At 39.0% G+C, this 27,898-nt stretch overlaps 2 protein-coding genes across 3 annotated transcripts in view; one reads left to right on the forward strand and one right to left on the reverse strand.

Moving 5' to 3' along the window:
* The window catches only part of LOC112109423 (ATP-binding cassette sub-family G member 2-like), a 34,255-nt gene extending 16,616 nt beyond the window's left edge, over positions 1–17,639 (forward strand). For both annotated transcript variants that reach the window (XM_029913672.1, XM_029913673.1), the window contains exons 9-15: positions 6,055–6,137; positions 6,719–6,808; positions 11,708–11,832; positions 13,018–13,172; positions 14,636–14,725; positions 16,383–16,480; positions 17,385–17,639. In XM_029913672.1, the coding sequence (XP_029769532.1) occupies positions 6,055–6,137; positions 6,719–6,808; positions 11,708–11,832; positions 13,018–13,172; positions 14,636–14,725; positions 16,383–16,480; positions 17,385–17,532 (789 nt within the window). In that variant the 3' untranslated portion in view covers positions 17,533–17,639. The remainder of the gene's footprint in view (positions 1–6,054; positions 6,138–6,718; positions 6,809–11,707; positions 11,833–13,017; positions 13,173–14,635; positions 14,726–16,382; positions 16,481–17,384) is intronic.
* A 585-nt stretch (positions 17,640–18,224) lies between these two features.
* The window catches only part of PKD2 (polycystin 2, transient receptor potential cation channel), a 43,753-nt gene continuing 34,079 nt past the window's right edge, over positions 18,225–27,898 (reverse strand). The window contains exons 10-14 of the mRNA XM_024203945.3: positions 26,211–26,332; positions 24,731–24,848; positions 24,330–24,493; positions 22,291–22,438; positions 18,225–21,794 (exon numbers count right to left, since the gene is read on the reverse strand). Coding sequence (XP_024059713.1) covers positions 21,555–21,794; positions 22,291–22,438; positions 24,330–24,493; positions 24,731–24,848; positions 26,211–26,332 — 792 coding nt within the window. The 3' untranslated portion in view covers positions 18,225–21,554. The remainder of the gene's footprint in view (positions 21,795–22,290; positions 22,439–24,329; positions 24,494–24,730; positions 24,849–26,210; positions 26,333–27,898) is intronic.

Genomic DNA, 27,898 nt, shown 5'->3' on the forward strand with positions numbered 1-27,898 from the left:
TTATGAACAACCTCCATTCCCAAGTTGTTCATGACTATGAGGGTCTACTGTATGTGTTAAACAAAGGTTTTCTGCTACACAGTCCAACATCTCTTTATATTTCATCATGCAATAAGGGCAGAATGCTGTCTGTTTGATAACATTCATTTCCAAAGCGGAGGATTGTTTTTTCAGAAATAAATGAGATCTTGTAATCCTAACACAGACAAAATTCCTTTTGACTTTAGTGAAAATAGGATCAGACCCTTTGGGCCAGATCATGCCACAATTACTTATGTGGAATATCTTATATTCTGCATTTGGTCCCATTGATTCAAATGGGACAACTCAAGGAGCAATCCACTACTTTAGTGGCACAGTCTGGCCACTAAAGTGTCACTCTTTGTAGAGCCTCTGTAGATTTATAGTATAATTGTCTTTGAATTGTAATGATGATGATGATAGCAATATTATTTTACATTTTCTTGATGTCTTGACTATCATATTGTGGGTTTGAACTAGGATAGATCGTATTTTTCCCTTTTCTTACCTTTGCTTAACATGTACACTTCTGGAGCAGCAAATGGAAGGATTGATAAACTATTTAGAATTGATAGAGTAATGACAATAAATACAGTAATATAAATGGTATGCACTGATATGTCCCACCACTACCTTGGCCAGATTCAGCCTGATCCTTACAATGGTGTCCAGTGAAAAGAGGGATTCACAAGAAGCCTTCCCTCCCTCACTTGCGTAATCCATATAAGGATCAGGCAGAATTGCAGCCCCGTAAAGTGCAGATTTCAGGGACTACTCCCATGTTACTCCCATTTCCAAAAGGGTGAGGAGGGGCAGATAGGAAGTGAGGCCATGGCTCTGCCCTTTTTAAGCACTGACCAACAGTGTTGGACAACTATGCAAGGGAGTAGGCTTCGCCCTGCAAAGCACGGAAGTATTGCATATGCAGAGTCTGCATGCCCAGGAGCTCCAGTATACATTCTATCTGAATGCCTTTTTGTGCTCTCATTGGCCCAGTGCATCTCTGAACTGTGCTTAAATGCATGTCTGCATTGCTCTGCACTGAACTGTGCTTAAATGACACAATCAAACCTTTGTGAGCATTTTTCAACAATGATGCAAACATTTTCCAAAAGACTATGATCACCAGCATACGGGAGATCTGTTCAGAATCTCTCAAGTTAAAAGGTTTTTGGATGTATATCTGTATGTTGATATTATGGATATCCCTAATAATTGGTTTGTAAAAGCTTGATCTTGTGACAAGAATTATACTCTCAAGCTTTATAATACTCCAGGGTTAATGGTCCTGACTTTCTTTCTCACAAGCTTTTCTATCTCCCAAACCTCATTAGGAATGGATTTCAAATACATTCTATAAATGGTACACAGTTCACTAAGCTGTGTTTGCTAATCCTCTCCAAATTGGTCTTGATATGATCCTTGTTTTCCACTACAATTAGCTTAGTGGCTGAATTATCCCTGACATTTGGTCCTTTCAGCAGGTTCTTAGTGATATGGTACCATGTATGAAATGCTTTATAGTGTTAAGACTCATGCATCCCTCATGCTTAACCATGACTGAACTGCCTGACACCATCATTTTTGCTGAGATTTTTTTTTGCTTCTACATATTAAGAAATAATCATGTACAAATTTTCATCATTCTGATTATGTCATTAAAGCCATTCATACTTTTTTATCTATTGGAAAAATTCATGTTTCTGTTGGCTTAAAACTAACAATAATTGGATTGTTCTGGATCAAGTAGGCTTTAACATCCTTTCTATTGGGCTTTACTGTGAAATAAATTATTAATATGGTTCAATTCCCCCCCCTTAGATCCATTATTGAATAGACTTAAAAATACACCCCTTGTTACAAGCACAAAGTTGCTACTTTAAAAAAATATATTGTTTGAACCTAGCATTTGAAAGAAATAATAGTTTAGAAGTGATTTCTTTTCTGCTTTATTGTTTCAGTACAAAAGTGAAGGAGGTTTCTCTTCACTTCAGCAATGTCTCTGCTCCTTCCTCCACACTTAGTTTATTAAAGATCCCTTTGTTATAGTTACTAAACAAGTACTATTTTTGAATATATTTGTTTGAGCTGGAAATATTAGAAATACACATTTTGTAAACCAAACTCTGAAAATTTATTTTTTGTATAAAAGAGGAGGTTTATTCTCACTTTGGTTTGTATTATGTTAGGAATTTTTGTTACCATTGTTCCTCATCAGCAGAGCAGGGATACTAGTTTTTATCTAGTACAAGAAAGCCTTTGTCAATCTTAAATTCTCAGTTCTGGGCTCCTCGAATATGAAAATTCTCATGGTTTAGTGGCTGAATTATCACCCTTCAATCAGTCTGATAGCTCCTAGAATTTCCCAAGTGCCAGCTGTGTATTTAAACAAACATTTGAGGCTCTTTTAAAATAATATCAACAAATAAGACATTGAACAGGCAAAGGGCAACTTGTTTTTATTGGTGTATTTCTAGAGGGGCTGCCTGAGCGCTTCTTTGAAAACTAATGACTTTTGTGAAGAAATGCATTTGACATGTGTTGGGGGAACGGATTGAAGAGTCCTATTGCCAAAGCAATAAAGGATTAAAAGATGGAAATATAACTAATGCCAATCAATATGCTTTTATCGAAAGTCGAGGAATGTGCTATCATGCTTTGAGAAGGTTTAGAGTTTGGTTAGGCTGCTGCACAGCCATTATGGATCACCTTTTTTGTGGCTTTTTCCAACAGTTTCCTATGTTCAGGACCTGACTCTCTGGCCAGATTCCTTTAAAGTCCCATCCCTTCTTGGAGAGGGCTTCTACCTATGCTCTCATCTGGGTCTCTTTCCTCTGACTGCCCCTGTACTCTTTCTTTTAATCTCTTCCCTCAACTTGATCACATCCTCCCCAGTTATTCCAGGTTAGGTTAACAGAGTTCTCAGGCTCCCTTAAAACCTATACTCAGCCAGAAAGGATTAATCTATACATCCCTTCACAGGTTGATAAAGATAATTGTGTTGATGAATAGACTTCTGTAAGACATTTGACTTAATATCACATAACATTGTGGTTTAAAAAGTAAGCACTATAAAATTATTATAGCACACACTAAATAGATTAAAAACTAAGTGGTAGATTTCAAAACATAATTGTTAGAGAATCACCAAGTGAGGTGTTTTTACTGGGATTGTCCTGACATCAATTCTTGGCTCAACACTGTGCAAAAATGTTATTAATGGCCTTAATCATTCATCTTGAAGTTTGCAGATGACAAAAAGATTGGTGGAGTGGTAAATGATAATGAGGAGAAGTCACTTATACAGAACAATTTGGATCACTTGGTAAGCTGGGCACAGTCAAGCAACATACATTTTAACAGAGCCAACAGCAAGATCTAGGAACAAAGAATGTAGACTGTATGTATAGGATGGAAAGTTGTGTCCAGGAAAGGCCCCTTAAAAGGACAGACAGGTCATGAATGTGACCTCACAGTGCAGTGCTATAGTTAAAAGGGTTAACAAGAACCTTAAATTTATAAACAGGGCAATATGGAAGTGGCATTGGTGAATCCATAACTGGAATGCTATCTCCACTTCTGGTATTAAACATGCAGAATGTTCAGAGAAGAGTCACAAGAATGATTCAAAGTGTGAAGATATCTTATAGCTAAGAGCTTCAAGTGTTCAACATGCTTAATTATTGAAAAGAAGGCTAAGAGGTGACTTGAGCACAGACTATAAGTACCTCCTCAAGGAGAAGGTATCTACTACTTGTGATTGGAACAGATATCCAAGGAGAGTGGTGAATGTCACTGTGTCTCAATGGGTCACAGGTGACAATACCAGATTCAGGACAAACTGCTGGAAAATAGGGCAGACTCACCCCCAAATTGGTGGTTATTCTTCCATAAGCTATACCAAGCCAGTAACAAAAGTAAACTTCTGTCTCACCACACTGGTTAACAAGAAGTCAGAAATGCAGTCTCATTAGGCATCCCAGCCCTTCTTTCACCACCCAGACACCAGACTATATGATGAGTGGTTATTTAAAACCATTTTAATCAAAGGGTTCTTCTAATCCCACATAGCCAGGTCAATATATAACTCAGATCTTACCAAATAATCGTGCTGTTGCCAATCCTTTAGTATCTAATATCTAAAGGTTTATTTCTAAGAGAAAAGAAAGAGGGGAGAGTTAAAATGGTCAAGGAAAACAAATACATACACTCATTGCAAAGTTCTTGGATCAGGTTTGTAGCAGTGATGGAATAAACTGCTGGCTTGTAAAATCTCTGGTAACTTACAAAAAGATTGGAAGGTCCTCGGCCCATTGTTTGGAATGTTCCTTTTAGTGTAAGTCCAGAGATCAGAGCAGGAAGGAGTCCAAATGGAGATGCTTCCAGGGCCTTTTATACTTTCTCCCATGTGGAGGGAAAGCTCTCAGTTTTAGTTTGTGGAAAAGTACAGGCACAAGATGGAGTCCAGGGTCACATGAGCTAGTCACATGCCCTTGCATGCTTTGATGAATCATAGGAGCAGTCATTACCCCATATTCTGGCTAAAATGTCATCAGAAAGGGGGATAAGCTTTTTCTGTGGCCAATTATGTTAATTAATGGGCCATCAACTTGAATGCTCCATTCACAATGTGTTGGCTAGACTGGATGCCAACTACCTTGTGGGTGTTACCTCAGGAGCAAACACATTTGTAATACAGATATATAGTCAATATTCGTAACTTCAGATGAAAGGATGATATATGTATACAAACAGGATAATCATATTTAATAGATTGTAACTTTTCCATTGATACCTTACATGACATACCTGATATAAGATTTGTTGCATTCATATAACAGCAAGAATGATATATATGGTCATATTATAATCATACATCACAATGAATTATTCATTACTTATAATCTTTAAATCAAGATTGGATGCCTTTAAAAAAGTTACTGGGTTTGATGCAGGAATTTCTGGGTGATATTATATAGCTATGCAAGGGGTCAGACTAAAGATCACGATGGTCCCTTTTGGTCTTAAATTTATAAAACTATGAAAGCATTAACCATAGATATATAGAAAGCAAGTCTCCTTGTAATTTCCGTACTATATTCTGCTTTCTTTCTGATATAGAGGAAAGATAATCACAACTTAAACACTTGTCCTGACTGCAAATTCCCAAATAGATACAAATAACCATCAAAGACTATGTTACATTTTTTATTTTCATAATGAAGACATCCAGAAGCCCTAGTGAGGAGTGACTTTTGTACGGATATATAGACTTACTGATTTTTCTCAAAAAATGTTAAAGCTGGAATTGTTTTATCTTGCTTATATGATCAGTTGACCTCTTAGAATGATTGATGGCAAGCTTCTGATGCCACCCAAGAGAGCTCTCCAGGAAGAAATAATTTCAAATTTGTCAATTTATCTTCCTATATCATCTGCCCTGAGTGTAACACTTCCTTTTTTTCCTGGTTCACAGATGCACTTCAGTTTTTTGTAGATGCTATTCATGTTGCTTTCATCTGCAAGATTCCAGAATGCCAACTATTTTCTCTCATTGCTGTCATAGTTTTCATTGCAGACCTACTTTGGTTACTCTACAGATTTTCTATACTGATCTTGTAGCTGATTTTTGAGGCAACAGTGAATGAACCAGATGTTTATTTTCTAGTAGGGAGCATATATCTGGATCCCTCTCATTAAATCAGTTTTAATATCTGTTTGAAGCAATCCTACCACCTTTGAGCTGTACAGTAGCTAGCCATACATCTTCTACCATTAAATTGTTTATAGAAATTGCACAAATAAAGTCTAAGAATTTATTGAAATTTGTTTGAACAGTGATACAAAAATTCTGTTAAAGAATGAAAATAGAATATAATAAAATACTGTAGAGTATTTTGTAAAAACATTTTTGTCACTTCACTAATGAGTAACCGCTGTTGCTGTTTAGTTAGGTTATTACTGTAGTTATTATAATTTTCAATTATAATTATCTGAAATAAAATGCAAATTCTTACTTGATTTTTCTTTCAGCTGTGTATTACAACTGGTCTGGGAGTAGTTGTAGGAGCCATTTTCTCTGGAATAAAAAATGATTCCAGTGGCATTCAGAACAGGTTAGTAAACATGGGAACTGAATATTTTAATAGGGCATACAAATCACACTGTATAGTTCATTTTGTTTAGATTTTTACTTAGCCTCTGTTCTTGTGCTAAAGCAAGCAGACAGCTACACACCGTAGAAAATAAATTACATTTTTAAGAAGTATCTGTGAGAGAGGAAAAACAATGTTTGTTTGTACCATGGTAGCATCAAGAGACCATAGACCAGGACCCCATTGTGCTAGGCACTGCACAGACACAAACAAAAAGACAGTCCCTGCACTAAGGAGTTTAATAAGATCCATAAGGTTATGTTACACGGAGCAGTACCTAGGGTATATACAACAAAGGGAGTTGATGGACTACATTGGAAGCAGCTTCCACCTGTCCTCAGCCAGAAGTTTGACTGTTTTCTAACATAAGATCAAAAGGTGACTAGTTCCAGTAAACAGTTAATTTGCTTCCTGCATCTTTATTCCATTTTCATGTAGTAACAGTATACCCATCTCCCTCTGATAAATGTTCTTTCTTCCTCATTAGCTAAAAAAGCTATTTGCATAGCTAATTTTCTTGCTTTTGTTTGTTCTTTCTACAGAGTTGGTGCTTTATTCTTTTTGACCACCAATCAGTGTTTGAGCAGTGTTACAACTATTGAACTTTTTGTCACAGAAAAAAAGATATTTATGTAGGTAAATCCCTGTGTAATAGAAAGCATTTCATGTTGTTTTATTTGATGCTGTATCAGTTTATCTTTAACTTATACACTAACTGCCCCTTATCTATCTATCAATCAGTCATCTTTAGGGTCTAGTGATGAATTTGTTACTGAAGGCACAGCTTAGCATTTGGTCCTAAGATAGATGTGAACTATCCCAGCTCTTTCGTATGGTATTAACTCAAAAGTTTAATGATAATGAGAATATGAGCATTGATAACTGTCTGCTTGTCATTTTAACAGAAAAACCCAATTATTCTGGAGCTGGAGGCAGACCTTGAATAGGTTACTACCACTTTGTTCCCCACAGTATTACCCCTGATTACTAGTCTCTCTCAATAGAAGTATAGCCCTCAAACCAGAAACTGGTTGTCATTGTTTTACGTTTAATAGATACGGTCAAAAACTCTACCGCCAGCTAGCGTAAAAGAAGTCAGTTTTCACATCTATGATGTCAGAAATCTAGATTTCAGGTAATTGATTTTCACAGCTGAGGAATATGGCATTGTTAAAGTGTGAGAAACATAGAACAACTTTTAAAGCTGTGGTGGTGTTCCTGTTTCTTGACTGATTAGGCAAAACACCTATCTTCAGGAAGAGGGATTGAAGAAAGTCACTGGGGCTATACATTTTTCATGGAGACGTAGCAGTTTAAGGAGAAGCAAACTATAAACAGGATTAGGGGAATTTTAGAAAATATTAATTTTTTTCCCTAGGCCATTCAGGCCCTGTCACAGATACCATTTGAGAAGAGTGAGGCTACTATAAGGTTTATTGGCTGGATGCAGAATTTAAATACAACTTTCTCTTGCCACAATCAGCTGCTCACATGTAAACTAATCAAATGTTATGAAGTTTAGAGAAACAATTCCTTGATATTTTAAACACATGTTTCTTAGAAATGCTTATTCTAGGGCAGTGATTCTCACTCAGTATAACTGGCTCTGTGGATGAGGGGAAAGCAGTGGATGTGTTATTCCTTGACTTTAGCAAAGCTTTTGATACGGTCTCCCACAGTATTCTTGCCAGTAAGATAAAGTAGTATGGGCTGGATGAATGGACTATAAGGTGGATAGAAAGCTGGCTAGATCATCGGGCTCAACGGGTAGTGATCAATGGCTCAATGTCTAGTTGGCAGCCGGTATCAAGCGGAGTGCCCCAAGGGTCAGTCCTGGGGCCGGTTTTGTTCAATATCTTCATTAATCATCTGGAGGATGGCGTGGATTGCACCCTCAGCGAGTTTGCAGATCACACTAAACTGGGTGGAATGGTAGATACGCTGGAGGGTGGGGATAGGATACCGAGGGACCTAGACAAATTAGAGGATTGGGCCAAAAGAAATCTGGTGAGGTTCAACAAGGACAAGTGCAGAGTCCTGCACTTCGGATGGAAGAATCCCATGCACTGCTACAGACTAGGTACTCAGCGGCTAGGCAGCAGTTCTGCAGAAAAGGACCTAGGGGTTACAGTGGACGAGAAGCTGGATATGAGTCAACAGTGTGCCCTTGTTGCCAAGAAGGCTAACGGCATTTTGGGCTGTAGAAGTAGGAGAACTGCCAGCAGATTGAGGGACGTGATCATTCCCCTCTATTTGGCATTGGTGAGGCCTCATCTGGAGTACTGTGTCCAGTTTTGGGCCCCACACTACAAGGAGGATATGGAAAAATTGGAAAAAGTCCAGTGGAGGGCAACAAAAATGGTTAGGGTGCTGGAGCACATGACTTATGAGGAGAGGCTGAGGGAACTGGGATTATTTAGTCTGCAGAAGAAAAGAATGAGGGGGGATTTGATAGCTGCCTTCAACTACCTGAAAGGGGGTTCCAAAGAGGATGGATCTAGACATGACAGAACAAGGAGTAATGGTCTCAAGTTGCAGTGGGGGGGTTTAGGTTGGATATTAGGAAAAACTTTTTCACTAGGAGGATGTTATATGGAGATATATACCTATCTCGGAGCCCTGGCTGGGATGATTTACTTGGGGATTGGTCCTGCTTTGAGCAAGGGGTTGGACTAGATGTCCTCTTGAGGTCCCTTCCAACTCTGATTGGAAAGATTCATAGAATCATAGACTGACTACTGTACCCCTTTCAGGAATCTGATTTGTCTTGCGTACCCCCCAAGTTTCACCATTTAAAAACTACTTGCTTATAAAATCAGACATAAAAATACAAAAGTGTTACAGCGCACTAGCCGGGCCAGTTTAACTCTCCTGTGATTTTGTGGGCCCCTTTTTCCTAATTTAAAACAAAATGATCACAATTATGGCATCGAGGCTATTAACGCTATACTAAACTTGCCTTTTAATAAACAAAGCCATTCTGTGGTTACATTTTAGGCTTAAAACATGTAGAATATAGTTAAGTTAATTCAAAATAGCCTACTGCTTACCTTAGAACAGCTGTTATATTACTTTCTTTCTGGGAGGGACTTTGGGTGCAGGAGAGGGCTCCAGGCTGGGCTGCGGGAGAGGGTGAGGGTGCGGGCTCTGGGAGCGAGTTAGGTGCAGGAGGGGATTCTGACCTGGGGCGGAGGGTTGGGGTGCAGGAGGGGGTGCGGGGTCTGGGAAGCAGTTTGGGTGCAGGAGGGGATTCTGACCTGAGGCAGGGGATTGGGGTGCAGGAGGGGGTGTGAGGTACAGGCGCCATCCAGGAGGCGCTTACCACAGGCGGCTCAGCAGGGCTCAGGCAGGCTGCCTGCCCATCTGCCATAGCCCCACGATGCTCCTGGAAGCAGCCGGCTGCTGGCACATCTCTGCATACCCCTGCGGGGAGGGGGACAGCGTGTCTCCGTGCGCTGCCCATGTCTGCAAGCACCACACCCGCAGCTCCCATTGGCCAGTTCCTGGCCATTGGGAGCTGCAGGGATGGTGCTGGGGGTGGGGGTAGCATGTGGAGCCGCCTCCCCCGCCACTCCAGGGGCTGTAGAGACGTGCCAGCAGCTGGCTACTTCCAGGAGCAGCGTGGGGCCACAGCAAGCAGGCAGCCTGCCTGAGCCCTGCTGCGCCCTTAGCCCTAAAGCCCCTGCGTTAATCCAGCCCTGCGCACTATTATTGAAAAATTGCTTATTTTCTCATTTTTACCATATAATTATAAAGTAAATAAATTGGAATATAAATATTGTACTTACAATTCGGTGTATATTCTATACAGCAGTATAAACAAGTCACTGTCTGAAATTTTAGTGTGTACTGACTTTCCTTGTGCTTTTTATGTAGCCTGTTGTAAACCTAGGCAAATATCTAGTTGAGTTGCTGTATCACTGCAAGACTGCTGTGTACCCCTGGTTAAGAACCACTGTTCTAGGGCACATGTAAAAAAGTCTGTATCCACAGTGCAGTCGGTGGGCTACCACCCTCAGTATCAAAGTTTCTGGGCTTTAGCCTATAGCCCAACTAGCTCAGGTGTAAAGCACTACCAACTCGCATAAGATGTTTCAGTTTGTGGACAGGATCAACACCTGAATGAGAGACCAAATTAACTCTGCAGCAAAGATAAGCGTAAACAGGCTTTTCTCCATTTAGTCCCAAGTGAAACTCACAAGAGCTGGTCCAAGAAGTAACTATAATCAAACCACTAAGTCATAGTGACCACCAAAATAACTAAACTGAACATTTGTAGGAAAGGGATCATACCAAAAACTAGCACTGTGACACTAAACTTGAGCAAGGAGGTTTTTTTTTTTTTTTTTTTTTTTTTTAAATGAAGAAGATAATCAAAAAGACTCTAAAGTCAAAATTAAGGGATAAAAACACTAGACTCAGCATGGAGCCTGCTTAAGCAGTTCATAATTCACGGAAGCGATGCATCTCCCTAACTAAAAGTAGTACCAGGAGGGCAAGAAAAAAGCAGTATGGTCAAAGTTCAAGAGGTTATTCAAGCTAAGTAAAGTATGAATCAAAAAATGAAGAGAATAAAGAGGAGCATAAACTATGGAAGATAAAAATGTAAGCTATAAATAAGGAAGACTAAGAAGGGTGATGAAAAGCAAATAGCTAAAGATATAAAATCAAAAAAGGAAATATGTAAGTATATCTCAGAATCAATAAATCCACTAGACTGACAGGAAATAAACGGAACAATTAAGGAATATAAACACTGCAAAGAAGTTAAATGATTTCTTTGCATCGGTCTTCACCACAAAGGATGGAATAGGGTGTTCAGGTCATCCAATCTCAAAAAGGGTACAGCAGAAATAGAGTGGATTCAGAGAAGGTGTCAATGATTTGAGGCACAGAAAGAGTTTCATATGAAAATAGATTGAAGAAAGTGGGATTGTTTAGATTAAAGATCAGATGAATAATATAGTGCTTAACTAAGGGCTGGTCTACACGGGGGGGGGGATCGATCTAAGATACGCGACTTCAGCTACGCGAATAGCGTAGCTGAAGTCCAAGTATCTTAGATCAAATTACCTGGGGTCCACACGGCGCGGGATCGACGGCCACGGCTCCCCCGTTGACTGCGCTACCGCCGCTCGCTCTGGTGGAGTTCCGGAGTCGACGGTGAGCGCGTTCGGGGATCGATATATCGCATCTTAACGAGACACGATATATCGATCCCGGATAAATCGATACGGCGGGTAGTGAAGACGTACCCTAAGCTACAAAATAATGAACAATAAGAGAAGCTCAATCAGTACTCCTATGTACCCTGTATTATAAGGTTTCAGGAGATCTTTAAAGTGTTTGTTAAAATGTAAGTTGATCACTATAGACCATGGCGGGGATTTAGGTGCTCAGATTCCATTAAAATTAATGGCTGTTGGGTGTCTAACTCCCTTAGGCTGCTTTGAAAATCCCAGTCTATATGGCTTCATTGCTTTATTACTGAAATATAATCTGTAATATACATATATATTTCTGTGTTCTAGACATGAATATATCAGTGGTTACTACAGAGTATCTACATATTTTTTCTCAAAGATAATAGCTGATTTAATACCCATGAGGACTTTACCAAGCATCATCTTCACCTGTATAAATTATTTCTTAATAGGCAAGTATCCTATAAAAGAAAGCTGCATCAAAATGAACTATGGTCATTCACTCTTTCCTTTGGGAAATAATTCAGTTATCCACAGGTTGTCTGTTTGCACTTCTTCCTTATAGGGTCCTCGTCCCATTTTTTATTTTTTTCCTCTCTTTAGCATAAGCTTATAGAAAACCTTTATTCTGGGAGTAGGTTGGTAAATAGATTGTTTTGAAGCTACTTACTGTTAATACAAATCTGAAGTTAGCTTTGGTAAGCTTTTACACTGATTTATGCATTCCTCTCAAATTCTGTGTATGCCTTTTTAGGATTTGTCTAATCTAATGGTTATGGAGCAAGAGACCTAAGGGTATTAATGAACTTGACTTTTCTACAAGTTAACTATGTTAATAAATTGATTGGACCAGATCTGCTGCTGAGGTAAATTGGGTAGCTTCACTGACATTAATGGAGCTACACCAATTTACACCAGCTGAGGATCTATCCAGTTATTACTATTCATGATGATAAACAATACAGTACCATTGTGCGGTGCCTAACAGGGATTAAAAAGACATCATCCATGTCTTGACAAGATTACAGTCTAATACGATCAAATCAGTAGGACTGCTCACCATGAGTGAAAGTAAAAAAATAAAAATCTTGCTCTAAATTAGGCAAGCATAGATCAGAAGGGTATCAGACAACAGAAGGGGGCAGAGAGTAAACCACATACAAATGAAAATATTATACAGTGATTTATAGATTCTGATATTTTAAAGTATAGACCAGTAGAGTATATAGAGGAGTAGATAGCATGACAGTAAAAAAATCAAGGGTGGAAATCAAGACAAAGGAGTGGTTTTTGAGCAGGCATTTGAAAGAGGTTGTTTAGCATGCAGGAAGGGAGATGACCCTACTACTCCTTCCCTGCAGCTGGACTACTTCTTTATTTGGCCTTTTAATTGACTCAGCTTTAGGTACAATGGATATAGGTTTCCATTCTGAATTCCTATTATAATCCAAGATATTCATTTTCTTTTAAGTGGTGTTCATGCAGTAGGACAGAACACTTTATGGTTGATAATACTCCTTTTCTGCAAATAAAAGCAAACTATGTACTGTGGTACTACAAAAAGGTATGTGCATAGTACACATTAAAACCCTAATCTAGGAAAAGACAGACAGACTTTTTCCACCCCCATTTCTTAGGTTTCAAGCCAACAATTGGAGCCTTCTTTATCATGATGGGTACCCTTATACTGGTTGCCTACACAGCCAGTTCTATGGCTCTGGCTATAGCAACGGGACAAGATGTTGTGGCTGTCGCTAATCTCCTCATAAATATTTGCTTTGTTTTTATGATTGTAAGTGATACATTTTTGTTTTTTCTCTTAAATGTTTGTTGTACAAAAGAAATGCCAATGAAATGCCATGTGTAAGTAATTTGTTTATAAAAAACTATTTACATGTGCTTTGAAGCACATCAGCAGAGTCCTCTGGAATTTTAAGAATACTGCCTAATCCTTCATCTTGATATCAGATCGCATTATGGACACATCTCCTGTAAAGTGAGACAGCTCAAGTAAGCAGGTGTAAAAAAAGCAAAGTGGCCCAGAGCAGTGGCTCCCCATTGCTTTGCAAGTGACTAGCGTTTGAGGGGTAAGATTGGTCTCTGACTCCTTAGGCGTTATTACCTCTGCAGAATTACATGACTTGAATGGGACTATTTTGCATGGCCTTGGCAAGTATGGGTGTAACTGCTGGTAGTGTTGCAGGAGGGAGGAAAGCTTTTGGAAGATTCTGTGGAATACACCAGGAATACACTAATCAAAGTCCTTGAACTCAATGATTGTTTTTGTCCCCCTCTGATATGGATTATTCTTACCTCTAAAGAGAAAAATCTATTGGATTGCTCTTCCAGAGCAGATTACGGAGCTTTTCTTTTCCAGGGCGGTGGTAATTTCTGCCAGCTTGCTTTATATTTTTACCCATTGCCTGTCTTGACCAAGATTTAGGCCTTTTATTTCTATAATTAAGTCATGTCAGAGGATTGCTGCTGAGGAACTGCTGGATTTCCCCTCTTGAGTTCTTCCTAGTTTAGAATGTCAAAGGTTAGAAAAGGGAAGCTCCAACTCGCTATAGTATGACTTGAAGGAGATTCCAGGCTTTCCTACTGCTGGGGACCAGAGAAAGGCTCATGTTCCTTAGGACTCTCGTGCTTTAGAAGGAGGCTTAAGACCTGTGCTTCTGAGTGAAAATCCTTTGTTTCCTGCCAAAAAACTAGTGATGGCCCAGCAGGCCACTATTGCTCCAGGTAGAAACTGTCCCAAAAAGATTCTAAGTAAACTTCTGCCTCAAATACAACTCCAGTGCATTTCTTCCCTTGCTGTCCAAGACCATGGAACAACTAAACATCTCGCGTAACAAAGGGCCTAATCCTATTCCTATTGACAAGGAGCAGGTAAAGCCTACGGGATCAGGCCCAGATTTAGGATTCTATACTCATTGTGGATGTGTACATTTAACATTAATGGGAATTATTTCTGTACACTGAATAAGACCTGGTCTACACTAGAAAATTAGGTTGTTTCATGCGGGGTGTGAAAAATCCAAACCCAGGAGCCATGTAGTTAAGATGACTTAAGTCCCTTCGTAGACAATACCAATAAAAGAATTCTTCCATTGACCTAGCTACTGCCTTGGGGGTGCAAGGGAAGGAAGGACATTTCAAGTGTAGACAAGCCCTAAGCATGTCACAATCTAAAGTGACTCAGGACTCTGCAAAATTCTCAGGACATACTTTTGACTGTTTCTTTACTGTTTGTAGATTTTCTCTGGCTTGCTGGTAAATCTCACAAGCATCGAATCTTGGCTTTTCTGGCTGACCTATTTCAGCATCCCTCGCTACGGCCTGACAGTGAGTGCTACATTTTCTGTGCATTGTGCTGGAAACACCTTTTGAAAGAGATCACCATTATCTTATAAGAAATAATATCAAACAATATTATTCCAGTTATAATTGGTAAATACAACTTACACAGATAAGTTCTCCCTGTCTCTTTACATTCTCAGTACAGTGCAGTTGGTCTCACAGTTTCAGATATGTTATTACATAGCTCAAGAAAATGCAGTCAATAGATAACAATCATAAATAGCAGTAGGGCCAGAAAAAGGTTACTCGAGTCATCCTGATTCTTTGCAGGTTGCAGAACTGCTCTCCACACTACATAATTAATACTAATGTCACGTAAGTATCTGCTATAATGGTGGTTCTCATTTCCTCTTAGAAGTATGAACAACTTCCTAACTCCTCTGCATTTTTCATTTCTTACATTTTGGCCATGGCTTATTTCATGTGAAACTGGATAATTCCCTTATTTTATTGCCATAACATTTTAATAATAGCATGCCTGGGTACCAATGAGATATAGGTAATGCTGAGGTGGAGTATTTAAAAACCGGATTATGTCAATTTCAGCAATAGCTACAAAGAAGGGAAAAGAGAGTGGCTTTCTCCTCCACAACCAAAAAACATAATAAAATCCTGGTTTTTCCGCATGTCTTTCACCTTTTCTATTTAGATTGTAAACTCTTCAAATGCGGGACTGGCTTTACTGTGCCAGGCATATACAAGCACAGAGTGAGTCCCAATTTCAATAAGGGCATCAGGCACAACTGTAACACAAATAAGTACACTCCTTTCAAATGTTTATACAGATTGCTACAGTGAGCCCAGTAGTGCTAATCTGAAAGCTGTATCCCTGTTGCTGCTGTAGAAGTGGCCTCTTTTGAACTATACACTTATATCATATATAACCATAATTCAGACCTTATTTTCTGATTTTTGTGACCTTTGCCACAGTCATGTGTCTTAAAATGATTTGCAATCCTGAACGCAGTATCTAAAAGATATTCTCTAGTTCAAACAGGAATTAATTTAGGGAACTTCTATGACTTGAGTATTACAGATGGTCAGACTAGATGATCACAATGGTTCCTTCTGCCGTTATAATTATGAAATTTAGTAGAGAATACACAGTCAATCTGATCAGTGTTTTGGAGCTGGCAGGGAGAAAAAAAAGAAGTGGCATGCCTTAGAGGCCTGTCATATAAAATAAATAATTGAAAAAGCTGAAAGAAATAGATATTGTGGCTTATAGCATAAGAGAAATGAGCCAGTAGGATTATTTTAGTTCAGAGACATTTTTGCTCTGTTTCAATGAGTTTCCATCGTGCAGGTCTCCCAATAGCAGTCTGTGCAGCAGCAGGCCCTGTGCCTATGGCAAAGATAACGTTTGCACTTATGTCACAAAGGGGGGTATTTTCACAGTATTTTACCAATACTTTAAATGTGATTATCTGAAAATTAAACTAAACTGTTTTCAGTGGAAGGATTTCTTCAAACACCCTAGAAAAAAAGCTTTGATTCCAGACAGTTTTTCAGATCTTGGCTTACAATATTGATATATACTTTAATGGAAACTTTTGTTGGTTTGTTTAGTATGTAGTAATTTATTAAACCTGCTTAGAGGTTCCCCCTTGACTATCTAATATTTTTGTTTTTATCTTTAAAGGCTTTGCAAATTAATGAATTTACAGGTCTAAGCTTTTGCCAGAACGCCAATGTGACTGGGGTCAATGTAAGCTGCATCACTTCTAGTCCATTTACAATGTAAGTATGCAGTTATTATAAACAAGTTCTTGCAAGGAGCCCAAGTTCCGTAAACTACAAAATTGAATTTGAGATTTTTTTTTTTCATTGTTTTCCTGGTGCCTCAGCTGCCAGTGGGTCTATGCTTTATAACTGAATACTTAGCCTCTGGAGCAGTCTCTGGTTTTCAAATATTTGGTGGTTCATTTCAGATAAGTCATGTAAAGCTTAGACATTTAAAACTATTTCAAGTGCTAGAGAAGGTAGAGGGGACAATTTTTAAAGAAAGCATTTGAGAGAATAGATAGTGATCCTGGAACAGTTTAAAATCTGTTCTTGAAAACCATTTCAGGACATGGCAAGTTTTCCTGTGTAGAAAAGGACCTAACAGACTATTTTTAATGTGTGCTTTATATTTGTAATATTAATTTCTTATTGCATATCTAAAATTGCACTTTGAAGAAGATCTCATAGTTTATTACCAAAGAATAGTGAAGGGAAGAGGAATTTCCCTTAGTCTTGGTACTCTCTGCTAGGTTGTACTCAGCTAATCTCTTCAAATGCTTCACAAAGACTTTTAAGTTCAGATTTTTCTTTTCTCCACAATATGCAACATGCTAACTTGCAAAATTTGCTAGCTTGAGGCCCTAAAAAGTATTACAAGTCCAAGGCCTCTTCAGCGTAGAGTAACTATTTATGCAGGCTGATGCGAACTGAATAGCAAAGGTTCAAATTCAGTATTAGAGTTGAGGTTTGAACCTGTTTTTTTTCCTGACACAGGTTAATCTATCCTTGGTCACCATTCTGTTTGTTTGCATTGGACCAAAGCATTTTTCAGCAAAATTATGACAACAGGCAAATTAAATATTCAGTTACAGATCTTTACAAAGGGTTAACTTTTTAAACTTTAATTTGTATTGACTAGCTGCACTGGAGAAGAATATTTGAAAATGCAAGGCATTGAAGTGTCTGCTTGGGGCATGTGGAGGAATTATGTGGCTCTTCTATGCATGACACTAATCTTCTTTACAATTGCATATTTGAAACTGCGCTTCCTGAAGAAGTTCTCTTAATTCAGCTGAGTTAACAAGCATCTAGTATAACACAATGCAATGCAGTTTTGATAGTGAATGGACTAAAAATGTTTTAACATTTTCAAAGATTACATTAAAGATTTTGATAACTGTGTTCAGTTTTTACTAATACTGCTTGCTACCGAGCTACATCTATTACAAAGGTCTCACGCGCATGGAGACAGCAGAGGATTGTTGACAGCTTACAATTTAGGCCGGGGATTTCCAGGGACCAAGGAATGCTGTAGAAACCCCAGATCAGCAGTAAGGGAGATGTAAACAGAGAAGCATCTTTGACATCCTAAGGTGACAAAGGCTTAGTCTGCATTATTGATAGTGGCAGACAGCTAGCTCAAGAAAGCACTTGAAAAAAATATCTAAACATGTCTACCTAGAAATATATAGTTTAAAAAACTATATAAAAGTGAAGTTGGATGAGAATTTAGTTTTCTTATCTAATGCAGATGGGCAGGGCAGTAAGTGAAACTGACTAGGCCTTCAATTTCCTTTGGGTTCTACCAAACAAGAGGATCAGTGTGGTTCTGCAGCCATATTTTTTTAATTTTTAAAACAGTACAGGGGGATGGGAAGAAGGGGGAAGAGAAAAGCAACATGTCAAATACAGGACACTGACCATAATGAGACGGATTTAAATGCAGCCTATTTTTGTCCATAATTCTCATACACATTGGTGATTTTCATATGTAAAATCTTTATTAGGAAGTAAAGTGCTCAGTATTATAGACCAATAAATCTTTGATAACTGTGGAAGACTTGCATAATTAACAGCTTCCTAATAAGACCAAATGCTAATGCAAAACTTTACACTTACTTAGAAGAAACCCTTTACCCTAGAAACAAAGTAACAGTTACAAGAGAATCTAAACTTAAAATGAAACCATAATAAAAAATGTATAACACATTTGTCTAGTTGCCATGTACCTCTTGCATGGCACATTGTCAACACACATGGATAGCCCATGAAAACTTACTGCACTTCAAAATGAAGTTTGTTATTAAGTAACGACACGTTACAGATATACAGATGAACAAATATAGCTATGAATGCAAACATTTTGGTTTTCATAATTAACATACTAATAAAAGAAAAGCTTTGTTCGATATTAGTTTAGAGAAAGGTACAATTTTAGGACACATTTAAAGCCACAGTGATAGCTGTAGTGTTTTGAAAAGACAACTTCACAAATGCAAATTTCCTTAGTTCTGCAGCATGATATTGCAGCAACATCCAACATGTCTTGTCTTTATAACAAAAGATCACTTTAACTGTGAAGTCAAAGTGTTTGGTCAGATGATTGGTTTTAAACTTTAACTACATGACATATAATACTGTATCTGGCATTTTGATATTCCTATGCCCCAACAGACCAAATGCTAATTTTTTAGAGCTTACAAAAACAATCTTACCGTATGCCAAACCATTAGCCAACTGACCCCTTGAAATATACCTCCTACACAGTAATGTAACAGAAGGTTTTGTATACTATTATTAAGGCTTAGATTATGTCACGGAAGTCCAGGATTCCATGACTTTCAGAGACCTCCATGACACTTTCCGCTTCAGCCCCATGGAGGCAGGACTGAAGCTATCAGGGACCCTGGTGCTCTGAGCCGCTGTGGGCTTAGGAGGGCCCACCATACAACTTCCAGCTTCCACAGGCAGTGGGGGGGGGACCCCAGAGTGTGAGCCACAGTGGCAGCAGGTGCTAGACCTCTCCTCCCCTCCTGCAGCGGGACTCAGGCTTTCATCCCCCTGTCAGCCCCATTTTGTCAGTTATTTTTAGTAAAAGTCAGGGGCTTCAGTGAATTTTTGTTTATTGCCAGTGACTTATCCCTAACTTTTACTAAAAATAACTGTGATAAAATCCTAACCTTAACTATTTGGATTAATTTCTTATCCACTTGGCAGTGGTGGAGCTTGACCGATAGTCTGTTGGGAAATTTCAGCTCTCAGTAGGGGAGAAGTCCCTTCATCTAAGATGAGTAAGTTACTGAACATGCACTTTCTTGTAAATTTAACATAAGAAAAGTTTTGTTTTTATCAAGGACTAGTGCTCTGGTCATATGGAATGTGTCTTGGATGACACCGTAACATGACAACAAGTGCTGGTATATATAGATATGGGAAAACTGCAATATTTGGAGGTGTATTTGATTCAATACTAAACCAAAAATACTAACACAAAAATATAAGGTACTTAAGGTTAATTACAGGAAGCAATTCCTATAATAAGCACAACATGAAAGCCACCAGCATCAATAAAAAAGCATGGACATTTTCCTTCTTACACCCTACAAATCTACGCACTTAGAATACTGTGTACTTCATCTGAATATTAAGTTTTCCATTTCCCTTTAAACCTACAGTTAGTCTTAAGGCAACTGTCAGCTTAAGTGAAGACTCCCACATTTTACTAGATCTAAATATATACTACTATCAAAAATAGTACATATTTGCCTCTAATTTTCTGTACACCAAACTCAAATCACTATCAGGGCTGTTGCTGCTTCAAAGCTCTACTGCAGTCTCAAATCCAGCAAGCCTTGTACTAAAAAGTGCTGATTATACTAAAGACTACAATTTCAAAAGGATGTAGCGTAGTTCCCTACAGAAAAACGTGTACATGCAGAAATATACCTCCAATTGCTCATGCAGGTCAGTGCATACATAAGAAACTAATTAGGCCCTTGCCTTTGAATTGGAATGAAAACTTGCTAGAGCTAATCAGAAATGTTCAAAATGTCAATTTCTCTCTCCCCTTGCATCCCCCAAGATTAATTGATGTTTTTCACAACTTATCTAATGTTTACCTAATTTCTGCATGAATTGTAGAAAGGGTAGGTGCAGTTTTGGATGCAGAGCTCAGAGGTCTTCCTTTTTGAAAATTTGGCCCTAAAAGCCAGCTATGGACAGACACAAAGACAACAATGATCACATTAGTTATGTGTAAATAGAAATTGATCCAATAAAAGATATTACCGTACCCACTTTGTCTCTTTTATGTGTAAAGAAGTTCCCAAAGAACTACTTTTAAAACACTAAAATATATGAAGTACTAAATATATGAAGTAACATTCCCTATGTATCAGTGCACTATTGCCTTTTTCCTCTGGCAATAGTGCACTGATATGCACTATTCATATGCTTCTTGCATATGCATATGCATCTACTTCATAATAAAAATGAACTAAACACGACCTTCTGTCAGAGGAAAAAGGCAATAGTGCACTGATACATAGGGAATGTGCCTTTAAAATAAATTAAAGAAAATCTTAGCACACTAAAGGAAAACTCCAGAATAAGAAGAAGATTGTGTTACTTGTTTGTAATTTGTGTTGAATATAATTAACAGGAATAACTATATAGGAAGTCACCTTATTAATACATTTTAGAATAGGAATTTAAGAATAATATTTCCCATTATAAAGCACTGGAAATCTAAGCATTTGAGTTGAGAAGTTAAATGCATTTTTGGCTAACTATTAATCAAAACTTTTAGAAGAGATTTACTTCACAACAACTTTGAAACTAATTTCCAGCATTATCTAATGGGAAAGTAGATTCTTACAGTCCTATTTTACATAACCAAAATGAGCTCCTGCTGCATAGCAAGCATTAAGATGGGAGTACTTAGGAAAAAAACAACAGCTGCATTTACTGAATGAAGACAGGAAAACTGTAAAACCCTCTGGCACAGATCCTATAAGTGCAGCCACTTGAAGCAATGCTACTGGTGGATTATGGGCCTAAAGCCAGTGTAGGTGGCAATGGGAATATCACCCTATTTAGTGGGGTGAGTAGGTAATGCCAACTTTACATCTGTCAGCTGCTGACACAGTGGTTGTAGATTAGATGTCCCTATGGCCTACTGATCAATCCCCAGATGGGACACTGGGAGCTTTAACATTCATCACTGTTTTTGGAAAACAAAATAGTAAATAGCGTATTTGCTGTTATAATACAGGATTGAAATTTTAAAACAACCCATTGACTAATAATATTACACATGGATGTTGCTCCCGCCATTCCCTCCTCCACTTCCATCAATGCCTTCTGTTGACTGAGAGGAGGATGGACGGGAATTCCTAGAACGAGGCTGGCTATTCAGTCCAAGTGGCGTTCCCAAGCGGTGGCTCATTTGGGAAGCTGTGTCATCCGATTCCCAACGCTCCAGTTCCTCCCGCACTAACCTCTCCATTTGTTCCCTGTGGATTTCATTGTCACGTCCCAATCTTTCATCCTAAATACAAAGAAAGATACAACTCGCTGTGTAATCTTCCAAATTTGATTGTGAACAAAATCTGGAAGAAGGTATAAAATATTCTAAAAGACATCTCAGATGAATTCATGCCATAGTGTGGCTTTGTACTAAACCAAGCACTGAACAAGAGGTAAAGGTACTGTTGTAGCAGCTGCAGAATAGTGACAACAAGTTTTTATACTGTGCCCATCACCATGGTATGACAGAGCCTTCACACAGTGATGTGTTAATTCACTATGATAACTAGTCTCTGGCTGGACTTTGATCAAGTGTTTGTAAATAAACCCAAAATGGAGTCTGATAGTCACTGGCTTAACATTGCTAAGGTGCCTACCTCAGTTATCACAATCCTATGTGTGAAGTAGTAGAAAAGCAAAGTAGAAACAAATGAGCTCATCATCTAACTTACATGGAAAACAGCTCTTTAGTTAGGATCAGTCAACTGACTGCTCAAGTCATACTGGGGGTTTCTTACCTCTGTAACTCCATCTAGCAGTCTTCCCAACACATCTCTCCTTTTCAGTTTAGCCCGCTCCATTGCCTCAAGCTTTACAATAACAGCATCAATTTTGGAAACAATACTGCCTATGGAATGTTCCATGCGATCCACTCGTCTCACCAACCTGAAGGCAACAGATATTTGCAAATTTTAATGTTACTGACATTTTCAAGTCATTAATTTGGTTTTAGCTAATCGACTTGTAGGAAGTGGAAAGTTCATCAGATGACATTTGTACAGTTTTTATTAAACCGACAAACCAAAATGACAATGGAATAATTTGTAATTTTCTCAGCAAGGGAGAGGGCGACGGCAAGTGTAAAACTCCTAAATTATGTCCTTCGATTTCCTTCTCTTTAGGGGATATCCTATCATATAAACTGTACAGGAATGGAGGGCCGGGTGGGGCTCACTCAAGAGCTGGTCAGTACCACTTCTGGTGTTTGGTACAGATTGTACAAGAGGCACTCTGCTTTCCACAGACGAGAGTGCTACTTCCATAGCATCCTTGGTGGAAGATTTTGGGCCCGGAAATGAATCCCAGCACACGGTCACTAAAACACACATTTCTGCAATACTTTGAGAGAGAAGAAAAAAATAAGTAGAACTGTTGCTACTTCTTAGGAGAGACGTGCATTCCCATGGTGAATGAAGGGTTCCATATTCTGATCTGTATGTACTCTAACTGAGCTAGATGTTTACAGGCTTGCATAATGTTTTTTTATATTTATATAATACAATCATTTTCTACAATCATGGTCTACAGAAATACAGCATCTAGGTTTATTTTTTCCCTTGATCTAGTTACCTAATTACCCACCCACCCCTCCTGTCAAACAAGTTTCATATAACAGCTGGTGAACATAGCAGACAACCTTAAAGTTAATGGAATGTTTTAAAGTGAAGGGGATTTAGAAAGCAAGTAACAAGTGTTAATTACGCTGTAATATTTCTAATGAAGTTAATCCCATCCCAAGCAAATTAACTGATATGTTCTACTTCCTATATGGAGATAAGGAAAATACATCTGCCCCACAGGCATTTGATTGCGGACATGTTAACTAGTACAGTTTGGGATCATTACACACAGTTACTACTGAACAAGGAAGATGGTCAATCAGGTTCTAGCAACCCTAAGTCATAACCACTTCATTCATCCTTGCTGTGACTGAGGCCTATAGAGAGAGACCATTTCAGTCAAATATACAAGCATAAGTAATACAAATTCCTGCCAATCCTTTAGTTCTATTTGAATGTACAATAACCTCGATTTTTGTCTGATGAAAGAAGAGCAGAGCAGGCTTTTAGAATTAGTCTATCATTGACAATGTTTCTTTCAGCTTGTCAGCCACTGTATGAGCATGGATGAAATTCTTCCACAAACACCTGAGAGCAGAGGTGTTAACTTGGACTCTGGTGTGATATGGCTCATTCTTACAGTAATTACACCAAAGAGGCTCAGGGCTTGTCTACACAACAATTTAGTGCGTGGCAAGCCAGGATGTGAATCTACAATGCACTAGCGTCCTGCACATTAACTGGGTGCCAGTTAATGCACCGCAGAATTACGACGGGCTTGCTGCACACTAAATTGCCATACATATGCCCTCATTAGACACCAACCAAATTAAAGTAGGAAAACCCCATATTTCTTTGAGTGTCCTCTGCACATTCCTACTTTTGGGCTGTGCCAATCGGTGCTGCACTGAATATGCAGAGTCCATCTTGAAGATTCCTAGTTACAGGTAAGTAACCTTCATTTTGCACCAATTTTTTTTTTTGAGTTGGTTATTTATTTAAATCTGGGAGCTACTATTTCTTTTGTTTCATTTTCATCCAGGATCCTCTAACAACAACTTTAAATGCAGAGAATAGATTTCAAGTGATAAATAGCTATTTATACAGTTAGCTTTGTAACACATTTCTTAGATTTCATTTGGTTAATTCCCAGAATTATATTGGAGGGCAACATATATTTAAAAAAACCCACACACTGCAGCACTGCTTGCACTTACACTTGGAACTCTTCATATGAAACCCCACTAGAGCTGCTACCTCTTCTTCTAGAGCTGTGTCCACTGTCCTCATCATCGTCCTCTTCAGAGTCATCCAGACTGCGAGGGAAGCTTCGACCACTCATTGGACGTGGTAGAGAGCTCCTGTCCAGATCCAAATCCTCCTTCATGAAAAACAAACGTTATCCATAGACTTTCACCTGTGTGCTGAAGGTCAAGGCTGCATGACCTCATTCACTGAACTACCTTTCACCCTTTTATAGTTTTTTGGGAGTAAATGTTAGGCAACCTAATAGATTAGTAAGTCTAAATCAAATGCAAATGAGAATTGGTGCTTAGAAACTCCATTGACCCAACTGATGGTGTTCAAGTTCTTCCAATTGCCCTAAAGCATGACTTACCCTTTCTTTCTCTAGATCATCTCTCATTTGCTGATGTTCGTGTTCTGTCAATTCCTGATCCCCATCCTGGTCATACTTAGTAAATATTGCTTCAATCTCTGCATCCGTGTGACCCTTCCTGAAAAGAAGATAAAATGGACCCCCTTTTTTTTGATGTTTTGCGAAAAATGTTGGGGGTGAGGGTGGGGAGAAGAGACAACAAAAAAGTCTTAACTACAGTAAATTCTCTAAAAGCCAAAGAACATGCCTAATTCAATGCTGCCTACAAGCTTTCGCATCACGAATCCAAGTCCACTAACCATGCTGGCAAAGCTTGGGTACATATCAGCAAGTCTTGGCCCCAGCCCATTGCTTTAGAGGTTTTTTTCCTGCCTAACAGCATCTCTCTCTTTTCTCTGGATTGCATTTAAGACAGTTTCCTCTTATCCACATCCCTAATTGTGACTAGCACTGTAAAAACAAAGAGAATGCAGTATCTCTGTATGATCAACAGAAGCTCTAGTCCTAACTACCATCTGCATGCAGGTGACTCTGCAGACCAAAACATTTCATGAACTACCCCAGATTCTGCTTAACAGGACAGGTGACAAAATGAAACTTTACGGGACCCCATTTACAAGAGCACTTGAGGGAGGAAAGGTTCTTCATTTGCCTGTCTTTGGTATCAGTGAGACAGGAACACATCTACTATAAGACAAAACCCATCCATCCTCATGAAATCCTGCAGGAAAGTCAGACTCAAAGGCTATTGAGAGATCTGGAAAAAAAAAATCAGCTTGCATCCATCACTGGAAAGATTGTTCTCTATGGATTTTAATACCACCTTCATACCATACATATGTCTAAAACCCCTTGTCAGAATGGAGAACACATGTTGAATCAAAAATGCAACTGAGTTGCTCAAATGCCAACTTCTAAACCTTCCAAAAATAAGAGGAGGCTAGAAAGAGGGCAATAGTTGGTAAGCCTTTTGAGCAGGGTCCTACTTAAATGCCGCTACCATCTTTCTCTCCATGAATTGTTACCAATCCTCTTCAATAATGGTGCCAAAACTTCTCGGTTGATCCTCACTCACCATGAAGGGGAAGGGTCCAACTTACAGGCAACTAGCCAAGAAAAGTTAGTTACCTCACTCCAGCTCACACCATTAGCCATTATTTCTCTCTTCCCGCACCCCTCATTTTTTGGGAGGTTTGTTTCTGCAATGTCCTTGGACTTTCCTGAAACACTGCAGATTTTCCAGCACCCTATTTATTTACATAAAAACCCTTCTGTTAGATACAAAAGGAAGCATAAGTTTTATTAGCAACCCACCTGACATGGAAGCATTCCTACATATTGTTTTTATTTGCATTAATGTATCTTAACAAAGACTTCACCCCCGCTCACACCCTACAGGCCTGGAGGAAATCAGACAGATTCTTTGCATCACAAGTCCCTTGGGAATATTGTTTAAGATACAAAATACTGGTTTCCTTACCCCTTGAGATCCTGTCGTAGTTCATCAAAGTTTAACTTTCCCCCACCTTGTCGCAAGTTCTCTGAAATGTCATCAACAGTAGTTTTTTTCAATTTAAGTTTAATCATGGCTTTATTGTATCCCTAACGGAGAAAATAAAATGAGAGGAAAATAAAACTACTTCTAATGGCATACTTAATTTTGTTTTGCTTGTTGTTTCATGTAAAGAAGATTGCTTGCATTCCTGAATGAAGTCAAACCTCATTTAATATTTTCTGACAAGCACTGGAGGAATCATATAATCATAGGAGTGGAAGGGACCTCGAGACGTCATCTAGTCCAGTCCCCTGCACTCATGGCAGGACTAAGTATGATCTTCTAGACCAGGGGTTTTCAAACTTCATTGCACCGCGATCCCCTTCTGAAAACAAAAATTATTATACGATTCCAGGAAGGGGGACTGAAGCCTGAGCCTGCCCAAGTCTTGCAGCCCTGGGCGGTGGGTGGGGGGTAAAGCCGAAGCCCAAGGGCTTCAGCCCCAGGCAGGGGGCCAGTAACTTGAGCCCCGACACCCAGGACTGAAGGTGGTGGGGCTTGGGCTTCGGCAAGTCCAAGCCAGCCCAAGCAACCCCATTAAAATGGGGTGGCAACCCACTTTGGGGTCACGACCCACAGTTTGAGAACCGCTGTTCTAGACCATCCCTGACAGGTGTTTGTCTAACCCACTCTTAAAAATCTCCAATTATGGAGATTCCACAACCTCCCAAGGCTATTTCGCCTAGTGATTAACTTCCCTGATAGTTAGGAAGTTTTTCAACCTAAACCTCCCTTGCTGCAATTTAAGCCCATTGCTTCTTGTCCTATCATCAGAGGTTAACGAGAACAATCATCCTCCCTCCCTCCTTGTAACAACCTTTGATGTACTTGAAAACTATCATGTTCCCTCTCAGCCTTCTCTTCTCCAGACTAAACAAACACAATTTTTTAAATCTTCCCTCATAGGTCATGTTTTCTAGACCTTTAATCATTTTTGTTCCTCTTCTCTGGACTTTCTCCAATTTGTCCACATCTTTCCTGAAATGTGGTGCCCAGAATTGGACACAATACTCCATCTGAGGACTAATCAGTGCGGAGTAGAGCAGAAGAATTACTTCTTGTGTCTTGCTTACAACACCCCTGCTAATACATCCCAGAATATTTGCCTTTTTTTTTGCAACAGTGTTACACTGTTGACTCTTACTTAGCTTGTGATCCAGTATGACCCCCCAGATCCTTTTCTGCAGTACTCCTTCCTAAGCAGTCATTTCCCATTTTGTATGTGTTCAACTGATTGTTCCTTCCTAAATGGAGTACTTTGCATTTGTCATTATTGAATTTCATCCTATTTACTTCAGACCATTTCTCCAGTTTGTCCAGATCAATTTGAATTTTAATCCTATCCTCCAAAGCACTTGCAACCCCTCCCAGCTTGGTATCGGCCACAAACTTTAGAAGTGCTCTCTCTATGCCATTATCTACATTATTGATGAAAATATTGAACAAAACCGGACCCAGAACTGATCCCTGGGGGGCCTCACTTGTTATGCCCTTCCAGATGACTGTGAATCACTGATAAGTACTCTCTGGGAATGGTTTCCCAACCAGTTTTGCACCCACCTTATAGTAGCTCCATCTAGGTTGCATTTCCCTAGTTTGTTTATGAGGTCACG

This window comes from Terrapene carolina, unplaced genomic scaffold, assembly GCF_002925995.2.
Source record: "Terrapene carolina triunguis isolate 2854851 unplaced genomic scaffold, T_m_triunguis-2.0 Scaffold789, whole genome shotgun sequence".
Lineage (NCBI taxonomy): Eukaryota > Metazoa > Chordata > Testudines > Emydidae > Terrapene > Terrapene triunguis.